Source organism: Camponotus vicinus, unplaced genomic scaffold, assembly GCF_025532165.1.
Source record: "Camponotus vicinus isolate PSW18456_S1 unplaced genomic scaffold, iyCamVici1.0 SCAF_8, whole genome shotgun sequence".
NCBI lineage: Eukaryota > Metazoa > Arthropoda > Insecta > Hymenoptera > Formicidae > Camponotus > Camponotus vicinus.
In genome coordinates, this window is record NW_028141980.1 from 14785008 (window position 1) to 14806582 (window position 21575).

The 21575-nt window shown below is 42.5% G+C and overlaps 1 protein-coding gene across 11 annotated transcripts in view; it reads left to right on the forward strand.

Annotated features, from left to right (window-relative positions):
* The window catches only part of Sv (paired box protein shaven), a 152132-nt gene that overhangs the window by 36346 nt on the left and 94211 nt on the right, over positions 1 to 21575 (forward strand). For 10 of the 11 annotated variants that reach the window (XM_083106231.1, XM_083106232.1, XM_083106235.1 and 7 more), the window contains one exon: positions 17820 to 18128. In XM_083106231.1, coding sequence (XP_082962357.1) covers positions 17927 to 18128 — 202 coding nt within the window. In that variant the 5' untranslated portion in view covers positions 17820 to 17926. The remainder of the gene's footprint in view (positions 1 to 17819; positions 18129 to 21575) is intronic. The other variant, XM_083106237.1, reaches the window with a different exon arrangement.

Consider the following 21575-nt stretch of genomic DNA (forward strand, 5'->3'; position numbering starts at 1 on the left):
ACATAATTCAATAAAAAAAAAACGAAAAGAAGAATAATTATTTTTGAATAAAAAAAATTTTTTTAACATCAAAAGAATTATATGATATAAAATAATTAAAAAAAATTTAAATATTGAATATATTAAAAATAATTAAAAGTAGCTTTTTTGCTATTTTGATTTTAAATTTCTCAAAATTTTTACGGAAAGAAAAGAATAATTACATTCTCTCTTTCGTGTATTGAAGAAAAAGAGTTATTTTTTTGTTAAATTACTTAATTAATATCGAGAAATGAAATTTTGTCCTACAAAAGATGAGAGTTATGACAACTGTATAGCACTTGTACTCAAGTATGGCGACGCAGACAGAACATAATTACACGGTTGTGGCTTAGAAATAATTTAAATTCCGCTTCGCGCGTCGTCGAGTCTAAAGCTTCGACTATTTGTAGCTCGCGGCAGGTGTATAAGGGGACGTTTCCCTCCGGTGTGTTTTCGCCCACCCCCATCAAATAACCGGATATTTCCCGTGTCGGTACGTGTGCGTCACCATAGGAAACGAGCGGCCGCGGATACGAATTAGCGTCGAGTAATGGCAGGGCGTGCAACAAGTGCGACGTTGTGGGGTATCAGGTGCATGTGTGCTGGAAATACGGGTGTGCGTTAAAAGCGCGACCGTTGGTGAGAGAGATCGGCCTTCAGCACGTGACCGAGACTTCGCCAGATGGACAGTCTATAGGAATGACACCTCGCTTTTTTTTCCTTTCTTTTGGGTAATCGCTTCGAAAGATACCTCGGCCACGGTCGCGTGCGCGAAATTGCGGGACTCTTGCGGCAACCAGAACCTATCTTTCAGAGGAATAGGTCTTCGGTAAAATTCCGGTCTTCTTAACGATATAGCCGTTAATTCGTGGAAAAATTTTACCTCGCAATCACGCAAGAAAACGGATTAAACAATCATTTTGTTGATCTCGCTGGTCATCTTATTCCGCAAAGATATCCTGTCGGAAGCGCGTTTCTCGACACACGCGTTAATAAGCCGAGGCAATTAAGCCGTGGCCCGCAAATTACTCGGTGCACGCTCCAATTCGGCCGGTCGAATACGGCGAGACGAAGAGAGAACCGGAAGCATCAGGATGCAATAATGCAAAGACGGCGAACCGACCTGCGGAACGGACAACGGTTGTGTCGGCCGAATATAGACTTCTCTCTTTCTTTTTAATATCGGCGATCCTTTTTAACGATTTAAATCATGGAGGAGTATCGCTCGAGAAATATCAGCTAAGCAGTACTTAAGCGATGACCGTTTCTACTACACGGTATCAAGTGGAAAGCATACAGTCTTCGTGAAGGCACGCGAATGAGGTCTATTCAGTCGATCGGTTGAACCTAAGTCGATCGGGTATCGCGAGCAGCGCGGCATGCAAGGGGGCGGGTTGAGATTTATCTAGCAAATAACCTCCTGTTGCTCGCGCGTTCGTATACCATGTGTGGCAAAAGTTTCCAAACGGCGATCATATGCTGAGAATGGCCGATTAGCCTCTCGTCATCGTATTGGAAATGGAAACAGCGGCAACGGTTCGCGAACTTGATGCATCGAACATAAGCACACTAAAGAGTTTAATATTTTAATAATATAATTCTAGAAAAAAAATTAAAAATTAATAATACAATTCTAAAACTCTTACGTCTCAACCCCCCTCTTCTTCTCCAGTTTCACTACTTAATCATTGTACAATTAATTTTATAGGTAATGTATCATTCTTATGGATTGTGAGTTAATAATGATGACATTCCAATTATCGAATATGATATATCAGATTTCGCTCGTCGAGAAAGTGACTTCTCGTTTGTTGAGAGTTATGAACGACTTTGCCGCTATCGATCATGTGCGATTTATTTCATGTTTGTTACGCATTACCGTTAGCAGTATAAATAATAAGGAGATACGGCAAGAACCGTAATAACTGCGAGAAGAGACGTTTGTTGAAAGAAAATAGATGCGCATTTTAAATATGTAAATTTTTGAAAATAAAAATTTGAATATAGTGATTTATTTCATATATTAAATAAAATATTATTTGAAAATTTATATTTTTTCCGTGAAGATGATAATATAGATACACATAGATAAATATATAATAATATTAAATATTTATTTGAAAAATGTAACAATTGAAATTATTAATAGAGACAATAATTTTAAAAAAATTGAAACTAATTAAAATTAATTGACTAATTTAAAAGTAAAAACTATAAACGAATTTAGAAGATTATAAATCGTAACAGAGAAGTAGAATAAATACAAATTCACAATAAGAAAAAGATAAATTATTTCAAAACAATAAAATAAAAATTATTATTTTAATTGATTATTTGAAGTTTCTAACGAAAAATACATACAAAGATATATATGAGATATTTATTTATAGTTTATAAAATTAATTAAATTAAATAACACGTAAATATAAATATAAAAGTAAATTAAACTGTATATATTTATTATAATTATTATTTTATATATGTATATATTAACTATTTATTTAATTTAATAGAAAAAAGAAAGTGCTTATATAATATCATTTTTATTTTTTAATTCGAGTTCTGTTTATTAAGTATCTATCTCTGAAAATGGATCGAAAATAGTAATTAGCATTGTCGATTGGTTTTGCTCTTTATCTTCAGTGTTCCGACAGTATGCAAGCATAGTTTTAAATCGGGCAACGTCCATGACCCCGAGGGGAGAACGATGATGAATACGCGTGTTACACAAAATAATTCTCACGATGCGTCAGGACTAATTGGAGGTGTATGTCGCGATAGCACGTTCAGTTAAATAGAGCGTGGTGCTCTTGGTACGTAGTTGGTATACCAACTCCTAGAGAGGTATCCGCGTGGAATGACTCGTGAAAATCAAGTTCAGAAGAAGCCTGTGTGATTCGATCTGCTTACGGACAATGTGTTCGCGCGTTTCGCTTTCGTTTCCAAGAGAGAAGAAAGAGACAAAGTGAGTTAGATGAAGAGAGATTGAAAGTTAGTCCCTTATTGCATTACGTTACATTAATTATGTTCCTTTGTCTACATGATGTAATCATTCGTTCACTTACAATTAGATAAGAAACGATTAACACTCTGACGAGAGAAGGTGAATATTAATTTTTCCCGTAACGTTCAATGTTTATTGTATGCGAGCCTTTGTCGTAAAGATTGCGCGATTCACAATATTTTCATCACACGAATGATAAAGGATGTCTTTGATCATTATCAGATTTCATACGCGGATGTTCTTCGATGCCGTTAACGAGATATACACACAGTTAAACATAAATTTAACATTTGTGGTAGACACCATCGCGTCAAATAGCTGGTTGTAATCATACGCTGATTATAACAATCAATTGTTTAATAAGATATTTGCAAATCCGATATCACACGTTCCCTTTAACGGCATTATTTTTCTTTTCGCGCGATTTTAATTCTAAAATGCGTCGCGTTCCATTTCATTCGATGTCTTAAGATGAGATGACAAATAAAAAAATGTAAAGATGCAAAATCAAAAATCTATATAACATTTCATATTATCAGATACTGTCAGAAAATGCAAATGACATGAACTCGAGAATTGAAGCGAAATACTTCCCGGTTGGTTCGTCAGCAAAGTCGCATTAATTTGAATCTTTTCGCGATGCCAATTAAAAAGAAAAATACCGAGTGTCCGACAATAATTCACGGACAATAATTCACCGCGACATAGTACATACAAGTTCTTTGTATCTCTAACACATATGTATATCACGGTTCATGGTGTCTTATAAACGTCGCGCTGCCATGTCGCCCAGTTTGCCATTTTTATTCTCACTGCGATCGTTGTATTTAAATGTAATAAAACAACTATGAGACGACAATTCATTGTACGATGATCAAAATTCTTTACGCGAATTTTGATGCGAAGACAGGCAGAATTTTTCTCAAGGATCTTTTAGAAAAAAAGTCAATCAAATCTATTTCAACATTGAATCTCAGTGAGTCGCATCAAACAAATCATTCTTGTTGTCGGAAAAGAGTGTTTAAGTGTGTCTATCTCGATATCTGTCTCGTAATTGCAGCGTAAATTTCGAGTGACGTAAATCAGTTTTACGTTGAAGCTCGAGTCGCGTAAGAACAAGCGGCAACAAAACAACTATAATCTTGTTTCGGTCATAAAGTAAGACGCAATTATAATTCGAGCTGTGTATTTATTCCACATTTTCACACACTTGGCATTAAGTACGGCTGTTTGATGCTGAGAGTTCTGTTTATCTACCAGCGAGATCGCATACTCGGCATGAAATATGTGATAAAACTGCAGCGACACTTTGCATTAAACGCGCGTGAAGAATGCAGGCCAATGTCGTTGCAGTGTCGCAGATTTCGATGTATCGCAAAGACCGATAATATCCCGCGATTAGAACGACTCGTATAAGTTTCTTCTTGACGTTTATCCGCGACCTTGGCGCGTTATCGTAATTTTATTCCGATTATCGCGACGACAGCTCACGGAGGAGAGACGTAAACGAGACTTAATTTTCCTTCAATCACGCCACACGGGCGGATACCGGACGAGTCTCGTCCGACAAAGAGAGAAAAAAAAAGAGGCTTTCGTTGGGAGCATCCGGTCGGACGCAGGGAATCCGTGAGAGTGAAATGGTAAAAGGTACACGCGGAACGGGAACGCGGAGGCGAATTTAATGGCGTTGAAATTTCGGGACTCGGAGAAAGAGAAGGGGAGAGAGGGAGGAGAGGAGCTCGTTTCGTCGTTAAGCCCTGGGTAACAATGAACGCCTCGTGTCGGCCCGATAAAAACCTTGTCGACTTCCTGTGTGTGCACGCCACCCGCCACTCTTCCCAAGGCTGTTGCCTCATTACGTGTCAGACAGACACTGGTCGAGTCCGCGCGTAGCAGAACTTACACGCCGTGATATCTCTCTCGACTAATCAACCCACCAAGGCTGTTGACGAAAGCGCGCGGTAGATCTAGAAGCGCTTGGCTCCAATCACACGACCTTCGCGATAGGGATAAATGGCACAGGTAGTGCGAGGCTTTGAGCGTAGATAAGAACAAATGGTGAAAATTTATATCGCCTGCATCTCATTCTTTTACAAGATTAAATTTAAGTAAGCCTTTAATTATATACAATTAAACAAATAAAAGGAACTTTAAAAATCTATTTATTATTATATTTTATTGTTTATTATTATTATTTATTATTATATTTATAATTATATTATTTAATTATATTTTTTATAATTTCTTTTTGCGTTCGATATAATTCCTCAAAACTGTTCTGTCGTTATGCTTCGATAAAAAAAAGCTACTCTTTAGCGTAATAAAAATCATTTTAAAGCTTAAAATTATAGCTTAAAAAAGTTATTGGGAGGAATAATTATTTTTTTGGAAATTTAAGAAAGATTATCACGTTATATATTTTTATAAAAACACTGATGCAAGTACACAATGTGCACAAGTTGTTAACGATTATAACTTATAGCTAACAAGTTTACAGAGAGAAAATTATCATCATACATATTATACTCTCTGTTTATTGTCTAACGTTTTATTACAAGCCTTATAGTTGACGAAAACGGAACGTAAACAGCGAAGATGGTTGTCTTTTGGCCTGCATAACGCGTAGGGAGTCGCTTTAACCACTAGCACCGTTAACACCGTTAACGTCATAATATATGTATGTAGAAGCGAGATATATACGGCGATCGTACGCGGAAAAGCGCCTCGATCGGCGCATCCAGGGTATTGTTTCGATACCCGGCACTCGGGGCGGCTCGCGCTCGCGAGATCTCGACTATCGATCCGGCGATTCGCACGCGACCGGGGCCTCTTCTTCTTCCTGGTACCCCGCCCGGTGGTGGACGTCGACCGCCCTCGGCGACAAATCTCGGTTGAGATTCCGCACGAACTTAACGTTCACGTGTACCGTGCACGTACGCGAACCGGTGGCGTGGCCGATCTTAGGAGCGTAACGCACGTGTGTTACGGACCGATCCGCCGTGCATCTGCATCGCTGCACGTGCGCGGCGTGCCTCGTATGCGTGGGATGCGCGCGAATGCCCGTTGCGTGCGCGGGATCGCCGGGGACGGGGACGGGGGAGGAGAGAGGGGGAGGGAGCCGCAACGGATAGAAGCGCTTATTTCGCTTGCGACGTGGAGCTTCGGGCTGTGTTGGGCGTAATGTGGAATTGCAGTCGAAGAGAGATATGAGGGAAGGTGGCGGCGCGACGCGCTTGGAGTTGACTGAACCGATAAATAATCGATCGGACGGGATAGATCTCGGATCCGAGTCATCTCGAACCTCCGCCCGAGGGGCATTTCGGGCCTTTTTTCCGCGCGCACCCTTTCTATACATTACGTCTTTCGCTCTCTCGCTGTAAAAAAGAGCGCTTGTGTAGCGCGACGCGTTTCAAAAAGGATCGCTACGACTGCAAGTTATAAAATAGTGAAAGGACCCGGCGAAAGCAATGAGATCGACTCTTTTTTTTCTCCCTGTCGCGTGACGAATTCGCGCCACGCGTGGATAACGCGCTGGAACTGCTACGACACTTTACAGATGCCGAAAGCTTGTGTTCGAAAGGCGAACATCCCGCCGCCTTTCTTGCGGCTCCCATCGCAATTGGCGATTTTGCTAGCGCGATTACGATGGGAAAAGAAGAATCTTTGCTAAAACTTTGATCGGTGCAATTGATGCCCACGTTTTCGTCTTTTCAAAAAACAATCGCTTTCTCGAAAATACTCGTTGATGAGAGAGCGCAGTCGCGATCAGCTTCCTTCAAACATTTCGAGTATCGATGAGAGATTTTCTTTAAATTTATCAGTAAGAATTTAGATCGGACATGTCAAAGAAACAACAGCAGATTGAAAAATTTATTTCTTTATTCGTGCCATAAAAAATTCTTAACAAAAATCTTACATTATAATTATTATAGAATTTTTAGTATAATTTTACAGATTTGTCAATTTAAAAAAAATGAGAGGAAATTGAATTTAGATAATAACACGGAATATTACAGACATATGATTATAGAATGAGATTAGATCGCATCAGCGGATATAACTTGACTGACCGAATGCTTCCTATTCGCGGTCGATAAATCGCGGAATAACAGAAATGATGGACCAGTCGAGGCCTGGCACCTCCTTCCTGGAGGTCCGGGCGATATGCGATCATAGGCTATACGTATCGTGGCGAACGCAGGCGAGCAAAGTCGGTCATCATCCACGAATCCAGTTACTCCGTGGCGCGTCGACCGGCAATCGATTCGTCTCCGTCGGGCATAACCGATCTGCTCGAGTATCGAGGCTTTCCTGCTTTTAGGCGCGTCGGCGTTTCACCTGCGCATGTACTTGTACCTCGTAAACGGACGAACGCGACCTTCTCTTCCATACCTCGGCTATATTTTGAATATTTATGAATGAGATCCCTCTGTTTCTTTCACGATTTTGAGCCGCAAATAATCACAACAGGTCGTCCCAGCTTTCGACCGAGATACGCGTCCTTCCTCTCTTCCCTTTCACGCCTTGACTTTATTTTCCCTCCGCGCTTTGTTTTGTCGATAGAAGAATCGAGGATACAGGTGGATAGATCGATATTAGTTTCGTAGGCGATCGAGAAGGATCCAGTTCAGGGAGGAGAGAGGGGAGCGAGAAAGCCGATTATGGCAGAGATGGACGAGCAACAAAAAGCGAGCGACGGACGACCGCGGTGGACGACTTTCCCATGAAAGGGGGGTGGAGGACGCGGGGGCAGGATGTGCCAGGACCAATCAATTGTACACGCCGGTCTCCTTCTTCTTTCTCCCGCTCCTCCGCTTCGCGCTATACACATATATATCTCAGCTGTGATTTTTTTCCTCTATTGGAACCGCTGTTTTCCTGCGCTTTTCTGCAATCGATCGCCCTGAAACACACCGCCTACACCGAGCCTGAACCGCGTCTTTCCTAGATTATTTCACGCTTGCGAATGTACATCGATCTTACGCCTTCGAAAGGAACCGAGCTTCGGCTTCTTCTCGTTCGACCTCCGCGATACTGACGTCTCGCTAATGAACTCCTGTAACGAATGTGTATCCACGCTCGATGATACGCCAACCATTTTAATCAGAGAGAGCAACTGCTGAGAGTCGATTCGCGCGCAAGTTACAGTGTTAAGCCACTATAAAGAAGGGATCAGTCATTTTTTTACGATGAACCAATGGACTTATTTACCCTCTGGGAACTATCTTTCGATATCAATGCTTGAGCGCCGTAAATACTGTCAGCTTGAACGCTTTGTATTCCGCGTGCGGCGCTACTTTGTCGCTTGCTTTCCCAGTCGAAGATCGTGAAAGTGTAAGAAACCGCGGGACGACGACGACGGTTGGTTATCGATCAACAATCGGGAAAAATGCAACGTGGCACGCTGCCTGGATCTTCCCGTTGCATTGACTGCAACGGGAACAGCGGCAGCGCTTAGGATGGATGGACTGACAATTGGAGAGGGCGATTTGAACTGATAAATTGTAATAGACCCATTTTGTAATATCGTGATCTCTTAGGCGCTATGCGAATCTCGTTTATATCGAGAAAAAAAAAAGAAATATTCTAGTAATTGGATATAATTCACATTACGCACATGCGTGCTCGCGAAATCGAGTGTGGTCTCTCGACTCCCTAAGCAGGTTGAAATAATAATCGCCACGTGCCAAGAAACCGAGCGATCATAGGAAATCGTTTATAAGATTTATTTGCATTTCTTTTCTTCGCGATTCTCTCCAACAGTTTTGTTCGCCTATTAATTCGGAAAAGTGCAGGAGTTTTTGCCAATAGAATCTGTGAAAGTGTGTGTGCAGTCGTAAGAATTTCATACGATTTTACCGTGCATAGTCTGGTATGCTGTCGCCCCGAGTCTTTCGAATGATAAGCCCGGATGGCAGGAAACGATTGCGCGAATCAAATGTGGATACATTTTATCCCCGAGCGGGATTTTGTAACGCTCTCAATCTCGCTGGCGATGTTAACGCGAACGCAAGTGGAAGCTGTAAATTGCACTAAAGACCATACTTACGTGATATTTATGTACGAATGCCTTGATACGACGTCCGCGAAACTGCTGTAATTTTTTTTCGAGATTGTCTCGGGACGCGCCTTTCGAAGACCGAAGCGGTGCTAATACTTTTATACGTTCGTTTAATATCTTTCTCCGTACCCATCTTTGTAGAACATTGCGGCTTATTAGCTACTTTTAGCGGCTGTTACGCGTGTCAATCGTCGTGATATCATTTGCTTTGAGTTTGATTTGCGTTCATGAAGCCGCGCACTCGATATGCAGTCGCATTCCGATGCAGGTGCGCGTGCATTCATCCAGGACATCCGAGGACACGATTGCTCGATGATAAGCATCATCGAAGGAAGGAAGGAAGCGGGACTGAAACTAGTCTCCTCTCGAGGAAGGGATATATATGCGATGTTACAGTTAGACTAGTGTATACAATTCAGCCGATTATATACCCGATCGCGAACTATTGCGGCATTGTCGTGACGATTTAAAAAAAGACAGAGAAAAAGAGAGACAAGTCGTACAATGAATTTATCGATTATACTTGGCTCTCGTACCAGTTTACCGTTAACGCGCGTGGAAGAGCTTCGATAAAAATCATGCATGCCTCGACATCTACATGACCGAGACGAAAGGCGTTTTCTTATGGTCAGGAAGTTGCTCTGGAACGGGTGTCATTTGAACAAGAATCAATAGAAACAAATAATTATAGATGAATAAAAAATTAATTGTATACGACAACTATTAGCAGTAAATTTCAGAATTAATATTAATTTATGTTAATGTTTTTAACATTAACATAAATTAATATTAAAAACAATTTTTTAAATAAAAGTGAGAAATACACAGAATAAGAAAATATTTAAATTTGCATATAAAAATAAAAGAGGTGTAAAAAAATAATAAATGATATTAAATATTGCACAACAGACTAGTTTTACTTTGAAATCACTATCGCAAAATTGCAGAAATAATAAGTAAAATTAAGTACACAAGGATAATTAAAAAATTAATAATAGAGCAATAATGAAATTATACAATACTAATACACGCACTGCATTATTTTAAAAATAAAGGAAGAAAATAACAATGCAAGTGCGTTGACACAAGAGATGCACTTTCCGCGCACTTTGTTCGAAATTACTCAGCACTGTGTGGAATTTCTCCCTGTGACTTGGGTCGGCTTTTCTATATTCACGCACGATCATCGCATCAGCTTGACCAGCGCTCTGGCTCGAATCGGGTATCTCGCGTACGGAATGAAATAAAAAACTAAAGGAAAGAAAAAACACGGCGATCATACCGCGATCATCTTTATGCCGCGCATTAAATCCAACTTCCCCTTTTGCCGCCTTCGCGTTTCGTGATCGCGACCACCTCTCCGAGATCACCTACGTCTCCCAATTGCCTTTCCCCCTATCCTCCGTCCTATAGGCATTCTCGATCGAGAGGGAACGAGGCTTTCCGTTAGAGCTGGCCATTACGCGGCTAGATGGCCGATTCGATAGACGATTGACTTTGTAATTATCAAATGGCGGTCGCGATTAAGGGCCGGCCAAGCTGATTGATGGCCGTGCGTAACCACACACACGGCACCGATCGACGCCTTTTTGCCTTTGTGCACGCGCGCGCCGCTATTAGCGCTTTTAATGATCGGGAATTACGCGGATCGATGATATCGTCCTGTTGCGAATCGGAGGAAAGTGAGCGCGATATTGCCTGTCTCGGCGACGGCGGTCTCGCCGGCAATCCATTCCTTACTTTAACGAGGAACGTTGCAGAGAAACACATATCGTAATTTCAATGATCATGATGATCTGATCTGAGACTTACGAAGCATAATGTGAACACGTCATTGAAATAGCAATGCGCTCATACATATTTCATCTATGATAATTATGCAGTTTAGTATAAAAATAGACGACTAAACTTTTCAACTTGTAAATGTCAATCGGTTGGCTCTAAAATTAATAAAAATATAAAGGGGAAAGAGGAACAATCGCGCACACAAGTGAAAATACCGCGAGATAGAGATATTTCGAGAGAAACGGTGAGATTCTCGGAGGAGTAGATAATCGGCGGCAACCGGTATTTATATGGGAAATGTAGATGTAATCGCGTCGGGGGTACCGGGACTCGGAGACGGACGGTAGGTGGACGGGACGCCGGCGTTACCAGATGCGGCGGCTGATCGTCCGCGCCGATGACGGTGAGATGCAACCGCGGGTACCTGTTTTACCTGCTACAGTACTCTCGTGTGCCGCATGACGGGGCCCCAAGGGAGCCCCCGACCTACGTCGGGATTAGCCCGACGGCGGCACGTGCCGACCACAGGTGGCTCTTTAAAACTCACTTTATCCGCCTCTTTCGCGGTCGCTCTCTCACCTCCGATGGAAAACCGGAATCGGAAGCCGCCGACGCGAGATCGGCTCGAGTTGTTTATTCAGCAAATGTAGAGCATACGCGGTGAAATAGAAGCTGCAAGAATTCAAAGTAGCACGCGACAAACGTCGTATCGATATCTACAATCAGGTATAATCGTGCGATATAATTATGAACGCTCCTCCGCATGATTTCCTGTAACATTTTTTCTCTTATTCGCGTGCTGCTGCTGCTGTGTTGACAGATGTAATGTTACGGATTAAACGGCTTTGCGCGAGATAAACGATACGTCGACGCGCTCGGGAAAGAACGTAACTATCTCGGCTTAAAATAATCTTCCGGCGAGCTTTATAAATTAAGATCGAACGCGTTGCCGAGTACTGTTAATCGTTGGACAGGATACCGGCAGAATCTTGTACGATATCAGAATGTTTCTCGATATGTCATCCTTCTCTTCTCTTTTCCTGCCTCCCTGCTGCCAGGAACAGGGAAACGACGCGCTCGGTGCATCGTTCACGGTTCTGAATTGAAGGTTGGACACGCAACTAATTGCAATAAATATCTCGCTCGGACGCGCTCGACCTCAGCTGTATGAGGGATAACGTGTCGGATATATATCGGTACCCGGTTTTCTTCCTTCGAACGCTTGTATATCCCGCCTCCGGCTCACGAGATCGTATATATTCCGCGGGATAGCCGTGCGCAACGAGCAACGAGCTGCTACTTTATTGCAGGTGACTCCGCCGATAGTCACTTATATTTCCCGCCGTCTCTCCTCTCCGTCTCTTGGTGTCCGCCTTTGCGGCGGAAAACTGGAATTGGAATCGCGCGAGGAGCCGAGGCAATCACGCGGGAAGGGGAGGGCGGCAGCGCGCCCTCGATTCTCGTCCAAGCCCCTGGAAATAAGGATCTCGCGCGCGTGCAAGAGAAACAATATTCCCCCTTGTATCTCTTTAATCTCTTACCGTTATGCGCTCGTATTATTTGAAGGCGAACTTATCGGCGAGTCTTACCAGGCGCGGTAGATTTCTCCTTCCATTAATACAACATCCGATATATTCACGAGGCGATTTTATTTTCGCCCCGTGCGTTAATGTTACGGAAGCAGCGCAACGAAATGAAGCTTATTTCCGGGACATAATTTTTCTTTCTTTTTTTTTTATTTTTATATATTATTACTTTTATTACAATTTTATTCCGACCGGTAATAATTACTTGCAAATATCAATATACCGTTACAATTTGCAGTTGTTCCTCCAGGTAACTTCCTGGAATAATTTCCATAAAAAATAGAATTATATTATGGTAAAAGTTTAGTATCGAATAAAAATTTCGCTATTATAGCGGAGAATGCATTCTTCTCTCATTCGTCCCCATCTTCTCTTCCTTTTCTTTCTACCTCTCTGGCTTCCTCTCTCGCGGCCCGCGATTACAACCCTTGAAATTGCAGTGTATTGCATACATATAAATAAGAGAGGTCGGGTCCGCGCAAAAGAAAACAGTATCCGCGCTCACCTGTTACACACCCACGCCGCATACGGCGGCGACGGATATCGAGGCATTCGCGCACGTACGGACACGCAAGGGAGCACGTTAATGGCACGTGCCACAGGTGGTTCTTCGAAAGTCACTTATCCACGAAAGCCGCACGTCTCTTTTCCCTTTTACTCGGCCGGCCGTTCTCGCGCAACTTATATTTACCTACATACGTTTCTCTCCGTGACGGTGCCCCGGTCGCCATCGTCGACGACGACGACGACGACGACGACGACCAAGAGAACTGGAATTATTTGACCCGAGTCTGCGTGCATGACAGACAAACCGCCGCTGTCAGACACACGACCGATACAGAGCCGCGAGTGTGTAAACGGGTTCTCGCGTAGCACCTCACGTGGGTTGTGCTCTCTCGCCATGCTCCAGTAGACTCGCCAATTTTTGTTCATTAACAGGACACCGCGCCCGTTGTGCCGCGAGTTTGTTGTCGATCGTCGTATCAGCGACCGATAACGATGCTCGGCTTTTACGATTGGCATTTGATAAGCTCTGGAGAAAGAAGGAAAGAGACGGATAAATTGATAGGTACTTCAATAAACTATGCTGTGATATGGTGTTTCTTTTAAGCTACTATTAAATATACAATAAAATACAAGTAATAGTCATACAAAATTAAAAGAAAAATAAGCGAGAAAAAAGAAATTTACACATTTACATTTAATGTAATAGCGGTAGATGTTTAGAATGATATAAAATGGAAGAATAAAGACAAGCTTAAACATGCTGTATACATATAAATTAATCGTTTTGTAAAGCTATTTTAAGTGAATTAATTTCAACTGAATTAAATGATTCGAATAACGTAGATTTAAATGTCGAAAGAAACAATAATTTCAATCACTGATAACAATTAAAAAAGATTTATCAAATTATTTTGCAAATTATAATAATAATGCAAATTATAATAATACATATCAATTGTTCAAGAGATGATAATTTTTCACAAATCTTTCTGATAATAAAAATTCCCTAACTTAAAGATAATACTAGTTTAGAAAAAAATGGGAAAAATATAAGAAAAGCGCAAAGGGGCAAATATTTTCTATAGATAATTTTTAATCAATTTATCCGATTATAGCGACGGTAAAAGAGAAGCAGGAGGACAATCAAAGTTTATTATACATCGAAAAAAAAATTCTTAGGAGAAGCGTCTAATTGGCGATAAAATTTCGCGTTTTATCCGCGTCGTAGATACTAACATTCGTGTAGGTGTATCAGCGGCTGACCGATATTTACGAGACGTGTTGTATTAACATATGCAGATATATGCTCTTGCGATTTGTTAGTGTGATGCCGTGTATGTACACGCATTCATGCGGCGGCCAAGTACGGGTAATGAGGTTAATAAACGAGAAAGAAAGAGAGATACCCTTGTCTCTTGAAAACTTGATCGAGCATGGACGGACGGTAGCTATACCTATGTTGAATCGCGTCCACAGTGGAGGTAGACTTCGACGTGAATATTCAAAAGGCATTCATAAAACACCTGCGAGATAATTAAACTTTTGTCGCGTATTGAGTAGAGTACGTTTTACGATACTTTAAACACTTGTGTTCTACATCGTTAGATATCAGCGTGAGAAAGAATGCTCTCACAGATCCGTGAGGAAAATCGCGAGGATTGCTAAGGTATTTTACATGCGATCAGATTAATAAACATGACGATCGCCTCGCGAAAACTCTGACTGCCCGCGTTCTGGATAGTCGATGCATGCCGGGTGCTTCTCAGGATTCCGCCGTGGATTCCTGGCGGGAGCGTTCGTTTATGGACCGAGAAGTTGCATAATATATTGACGGTTTTCGCGTGAGAGTCCGAAGTGGAAAGCGCGAACACGCGCCGTTCCATCACAAAGACGAGCACACACACACAAAGCGGAGAATACGCGTGTACGCACCTACGACGTCTCTTCTGCTTTTTCCTCTTTCGTAGATACGCGGTTACGAAGGGAGAGAAAGAAGGAGAAACAGGGAAAGAAAGAGGAACGCGGCCAAAGTTGTGCTCCGCGCTCGAGCAATTCCTTGATGCATATTGTCACGCGTTGTTAAGCCCCGAGAGCACCGGCCATTACCAGCCGGGGAGGGAATCGATGCTGATGCGAAGGCTGAAGAGCGGTGCAGACAGAAGGTGCGGATGGTAGCCGCACATTTCGTCGGTTGTTATACACCTCTCTTCGACCAGTTGAACTGCCTCGGATCATCACTGTTTACGCTGTAACAGCTCTATGCGAATATCAACTTTTCGTTTTGCCTTCTTTGTGCTAATTAAAGAGATATATCTGCAGCAAATTAACTGTCTTCACAGATTTCGTTATCGATTACGACACGATCAATGCAAATCTACTCCCAAACTTTAAGAAATAATATAATATTGTATGAAATATATATATGTAATATAAAATATATTTCATATAAATATTAATATATACGAAATATATATTGGAATAATATTAAATATATATTATGTATATAGTAAATTATATAATATTGTATAAATGTTGAGAATTTTTAATACTGATCTTTCCGTCGTTCTTTTTCTCATTAGAGAAAGTTATTTGATTTGAAGCTATTTTATTTTAATCTTCTAACGACATTTTCTAACTGGCCGCTCGTTGGTAGGATGCATACGTTATAATTGAAAGAAGGTTGCTTCAAACAGATCGATGGCCAGTTATTTATCTCCGCTGGGTCATCTCCGCGATCCCGACCACACGCAAGCTGCACGTCGATCGCGAACCTGGTTTCGAACGATCCGCTTTCGCTGGACGGCGCGACGTTTTCTGCGTCAGTTACTTTCGTCCTTAGGACATGCGGAGTAACCGGCGTGCGGTCCGGTCCCCGCGGCGCGGGGCCTGCGAGAGTAGGGTCCAGTTAGCAAAGTGCGCAGGCCGTAAATAATGGTTTTAGCGAGTGCGTAGACACCGTAAGCGCGCTGGTGGCCGACTCCCACGGTTCATAGGGACGAGTATCTCCCTCTAAGCCTGGTCTTTACGCGTACTTTGGCCGTCCGCGACTCACCCATTTTGCTTTACTTAAGGCCTGTTGGTGCACTAAGTCGCTAACCGCTCCGTCTCTCTCTCTCTCTCTCGTCTTCTCGCCGAACGATCACCCGCCTGTTACCTGACGTTTATTCGTCCGCGAGGTACCTTCGCTACATTCCAGCTTCCATCAGCGACGTTGGTAACGAGTCTCCGAGAGAAGCGAGCTCCGGTCAGAAAACCGCGATATTAAACAATCATCTCTCACTTTCCCGATAAACCAAAGATGGGATTTTTTGCCAATGAAAAATTGAGAATGTAATTTTTTAAATTAAAATTGCACTCGTAGTCTTCCTGTCGAGATTAACGCGATTAAAATAATTTAGCCGGATTAAGACGCTGCGAAAAAGATACTTTAAAAAGGTTGGTGATATAAATGAAGCAAATGATAGTTATTTTTTTTATTTTATACATTTTTAAATCTTACGCATATAATATATAAATCATTTTGTGTGACTTTCTATGAATCTATTATTTTAAAAATGACGAAATAACTTTCCCTTGGCGGAGACTCGCGCTCAAAGACGACCGACTTCCTCACGCAAATTAGAGCCTGTCGAGGCGTTTTAATCGTCAACGGAGATACAAAGGCAGCACCGCCTGCTGCGGTGGACAGTCGTTGACCGCAGACTCGGTAACCGTTCCCGAGTCTCACTCCCACGCGTTATGAGATCCGCGCATTTCGCGATGTAAAACGGCGGAACGCGGGAGCAGTTTCGAATTTCACGGATGGTCGCCCGATGACGATTGGTGCGCTTGCCGACGGTTGTTCTTGATTCCTTGCTTCACGTCTCTTTACTGTCTCCCCCTGCGTAAGACAATGTAATGGATCCCACGGGAACAGGAAGAAGGCATCAACTTTTTTTACCAACTTTGAACGTTTGTATTATAATACATTCGTGGAATGCAGTGAAGGATCGACGGAAAATGCACATGAATATTTTGATTTTAATACACATCTCAATGTTTTGATCGAAGTGGAGATCTCTGTTTTGATTAATGAATAAAAAACATTAATTAATATACATGTTTTACGATAGAAAAAATATTGTTGAACATTTCGACTATTTGACAAATAGATTATCGCAATTTAGGACAGTAGACTTGCCGTTCCCTCGTCATCGAAGCGCTCTTTCTTTTCCATCGTACCGCAGCTGCTTGAAGCTGCGCATCGTGAGGATTCGTAATCGCGTCCGGACCTAGACACTGCTCTCGTCGAAGATGGGAAGAAAACGGTCCTACTGGTAGATGAACGTTGCCGACAACGTGAACGACGAAATTACGCTCCATTCATTCTTTCATTCATCCTAGTGGGATCTCACCTTCCAACTTAAAACGATGTGTCGCTCTTCGCGGCGGCTTCTCTCGATGTAATAAGCAAAAAAGGCATCACCCGACTAGATCATTACGTAGAGAGGAACGAAGAAATTATCCACTCGACGCGTAAAAAGCGTGGCGAAGGCAATCCCATCGCGGCTGGGACCGTCGAGTCCTTATTTTTGTGCCGCGTGGAGCTCGATAGGAGAAGGCGAAAGGAAAAGAGGGGTACGCCTAGATCAGGATCTCGGGATCTTTGTCTACGGTATTCTTGCACCATTGATTCGACTCTGCGAGTCACTGACCGAAAATCCATGTCCGTTGCTTAACGGAAGCGATCGGCATCTGCGACGAATCGTTCTCGAGAACGTTAAATCTTTTCCCCGCGAGAGAAATATCGGACATTTTTTCTATTTTTCTCTCTTTTTTTAGATTATTAATCGAGTATTTTAATTTTTTTTTTCAGAAGGCGACGAGGAGTTGAACGGACGCCTCGTCCAACTCGGCGAGGTATTGTCCGAGATAGAGGAAGGAGGTGGCGGGAGGAGAGGGTTGGAAGAAGGGTGGCGTGCTATGATCAGCATGGAGCTTCCGGCACACGCGACGCAGCATGGTGCTCTACACCTGGGGGTCGGAGTCGGGGTCAATCCAGGTGACCCTGCCGGAAGTGCCCTAGCTGCCATTCACCCGCATCCCCAAGACCCTCTAGCCCTCCACCATCACAATCACGGCGCTGCGACACCCGGAGGTATGCATGAGGACTCCAAGAAAAAACGTATGTTTCTTCTTACGAATCCACTTTTCCTTATTAACGTAGAACGTTAAGACGATTATCGCAGGAGACCAGTTGAAACGGGAAATTAGACAAAATATTTTCAATCATAATTAATTTTAACGTAAAGAAATTGTTTTTCCGATAAATGAGATGATCATTTCCTGCGATGATCAATTTATTAATAGTAATATTTTTTTCTGGCTTAAAATAAAACGATTCGTTACGTTATCGGCAAATTCTTGATGATATGTGGCGATATATAAATGACTGCCTTTTGATACCGCGATTGACTCGAGGACGAGACATGTACGCGACGAACGGCAATGACGAGGTACACAGCCGATAGGAATGTCGCGATCGCAAAAAAGGGTAGGCACGTGCCATGCGAAATACCGGCGATAAATCTTCGTCTCAGAAGCGCGGCAACGCTTCTATTACTAGCGACTCGTGCGATGACGATGCATCATGTTCGCCGAGTCAACGGCTGTAACTGGAATTCAGGAATCCGTCGAACGCGCTTTCCGTCTCTCTCTCTTTCTCTCTCTCTCTCTCGCTTTCTTTCTCTTTCTTTCTTTTTTTCACCGATTGAACAGATTTCCAAAATACGGCACGATTTTAAATCGACAAACGACACCTATCTAAATAGTAATCATCTCATAATTAATTATCGTTCACGATACATTAATCTTAAGAGAACTTGCAAACGCGATTACCTGTCGCGAATTCTATGTGCGATCATTAATATTGTCGAAGGCACGAATTGCGCGTAAAAGCGCGTTGAGCGCAAAAATCCGGATTCCCGCACCCGCCGTTAACTCCTATCGTTTATCATCATTACCTCGCTGTAAACCGCAAGCTTATTAAATCCTGGTATCGACGGCGCGTACATCCGGTAAAGAGATGTTACCGTGTATCGGGGAGACACCGATGCGAGCAATGATTCCGCCATCAAAGTTCCGAGACTCCCGCGTGAAAGAGCTCCTTGTTCCGTAAGGAACAATCGAGTTAGCTGAACTTGCCTGGTACTCGTCATACACAGACGTACCGTAGAAGTCGGTAGTCTCTTCTTTGGTGGCCGATCGTCGCAGGTATATTTTTGAGCCCGCATACAGACGTCCGAACGTACGTGAGACACACGGATACGCGTCCCGGGATCATCTTCGAGGCGGTAGTTTCTTCCAGCCAACGGTTGGTTACGCCGACGTGGAAGCTCGTTGTCTTCCTTCGTTCTCCGCGGATGTGTATGCGTGATGGAAGAGAGTGGTGCTGGTTAAGGAAGATGAAAGGCTGCCGCCGTGGCAGCGACCAGTGACGCGGCATGAGCCACGAGACCCGAAGAAAGAGAGGGAGAGGAAGATAGAGTCAGGGGGTCATTAAATCTAATGATATCAACGTATTTGACGGAGAGAGAATCGCGGATCTCAATTTTAGGGCCCCACGCGAGACGCGCGTCCAGTATACATCGTTATCTACTTTATTAATGACCGAGTTTCCGCGTAACACCTTCGTGCTCGCAGGTCCTCTTCCTACTTGTCGTCGACCGAGGGACAAATATGTTTTTAATTACATATCCGAAGTCATCCATGCACAGCGCCGATGACTTTGATTATCTCTAATGATAATCGCGTAAACACGCGCGATGGCATTAATTTGTAATTAATGCGCGTGTATCGCCCGTGAATCTTAATAAATTTATACGAATCATCGACTTTGCGACGATTGCGATTATTTGATACACCTCGCGAGAAATTGGATCAGCTATGTCATTTCGATTTCGCAGTTTTTTTTTCGTGATTAATCAATATTTCATTTAGATTCTGAGTTCTTCGTCATTCGACGATTGAAAGGCCTGCCGTTATTTGACGCGATATTATCTGAGAAAGCGTAGTAAAATAATTTCTTTTTTTTTTCGGGAAAAGAAAGTGATATTCTAAAAGCGGAACTGAGCGTGAAACGAACACCTGAATTTAGCGAACATTTCATTTTCGCTCTATATATATGTACTGTATAAAATAAAAAAAAGTATCTCTTTAAAAACTCACGCCTCTCTCCGATAGATTATGCGTCGACTTGGACTTATTATGCAAAACGTATATAAATCCTTTGGTACATTTGACCACTTGGTTCGATCTATTTGGCAATCCGTATTAATGTATTCAATAATCTAATATTCAAGAATGCAGCGTTACATGAAAAACGACTTCAGTCTTTAATTACTGCCTACGTCCTCCTTGCGAGACGTATTTGTAATTGTATTTGTATTTGCATACGTGAAACCGCGTACGACATCGATCGCTTGTGTCATCGCGTTTGAGTAAACGTTTTAATCTTTTTATTTCGGCAATCTTTACGGTTCCGATGGGCGCGTATGAACAGCATAATTCTTGAATGTCGCAAGAAGAGAAAGAAAAAAGAGACAGTACATCTCATACTTTGAGGCCACACAGCTGAATGAGGAGGAAGGGATTAAACGCGCCAATATCGAGCGGGAAACGCATCACGCTTGAATCTCTTCGCGAAAGTTATTCTTTCTGCTGGACAGGAATCGCTTATGGGGGATTCGCGCAACGGAGAATGACTGGCAGCATCCGATATACAGGGTGTAACTGAAAGGTCTGTTCAAACTTTGAAAACGAGTTCTACGCATCAGTACAGAAACGAAAGATTACAGAGATAACAGTCATTAGAAAATTGGACATCGCATAATTTTTTCATCATTAACGCAATCACAATAATTTAAATCTTAAAAAAAGGATGTTCAAAATGTTCTCCTTAAGAATTTACACGAGCGTGAAAAATTCCAAGATTATTACGCAACCGTTGACAATTTATCGCAGATTGTCCATGTCGTTAAGAAGTTGAAACTAGCTATTAGATGACTACAAAAATCTAGTGAATTTAAATGTAGTGAGTGCGGATGAAATCATGATAAGATCCCAATTTTACGGAGCTTTACTGTATTTTCTTTCAGGACCCTCGTAATCTTCTTTTCATTGCACAGAACTCACCCTCAAGTTTGTTCGGACCTCTCGCTCGCCCTGTATACATTTCGTTTTGCAGTGCACATTATATGCACGCGTATACACGTGTTGCCGCGTATAGGAGAAGCATGAAGAAGCGCGGGGTAAGATAGCGGCGGTTATTTATGGGGTTAAATAAAGGAACACTCTGCGCGCGCGATCGCGCGATACCGGGACCCGCCGAGTACAAATAAGTTGCCGTGCAGGTTGCCGCTATCATCCGGACGCGAGTTGTCATGATCCGAGACGGCTACGGACGCGATCGCCTCCTGCTGCCCGCGATATCCTATCGAGGGGTGGAAGGGGGAGGGGGGACAGAACTGTCGCGGGATCTCCCTTCGATAGATTTATAATCGTCGGATGCGCGAGATCGATGAAAAATATTCCGCTTAATATTAGATCGCGCAATTTATAAGAGACGCATGTA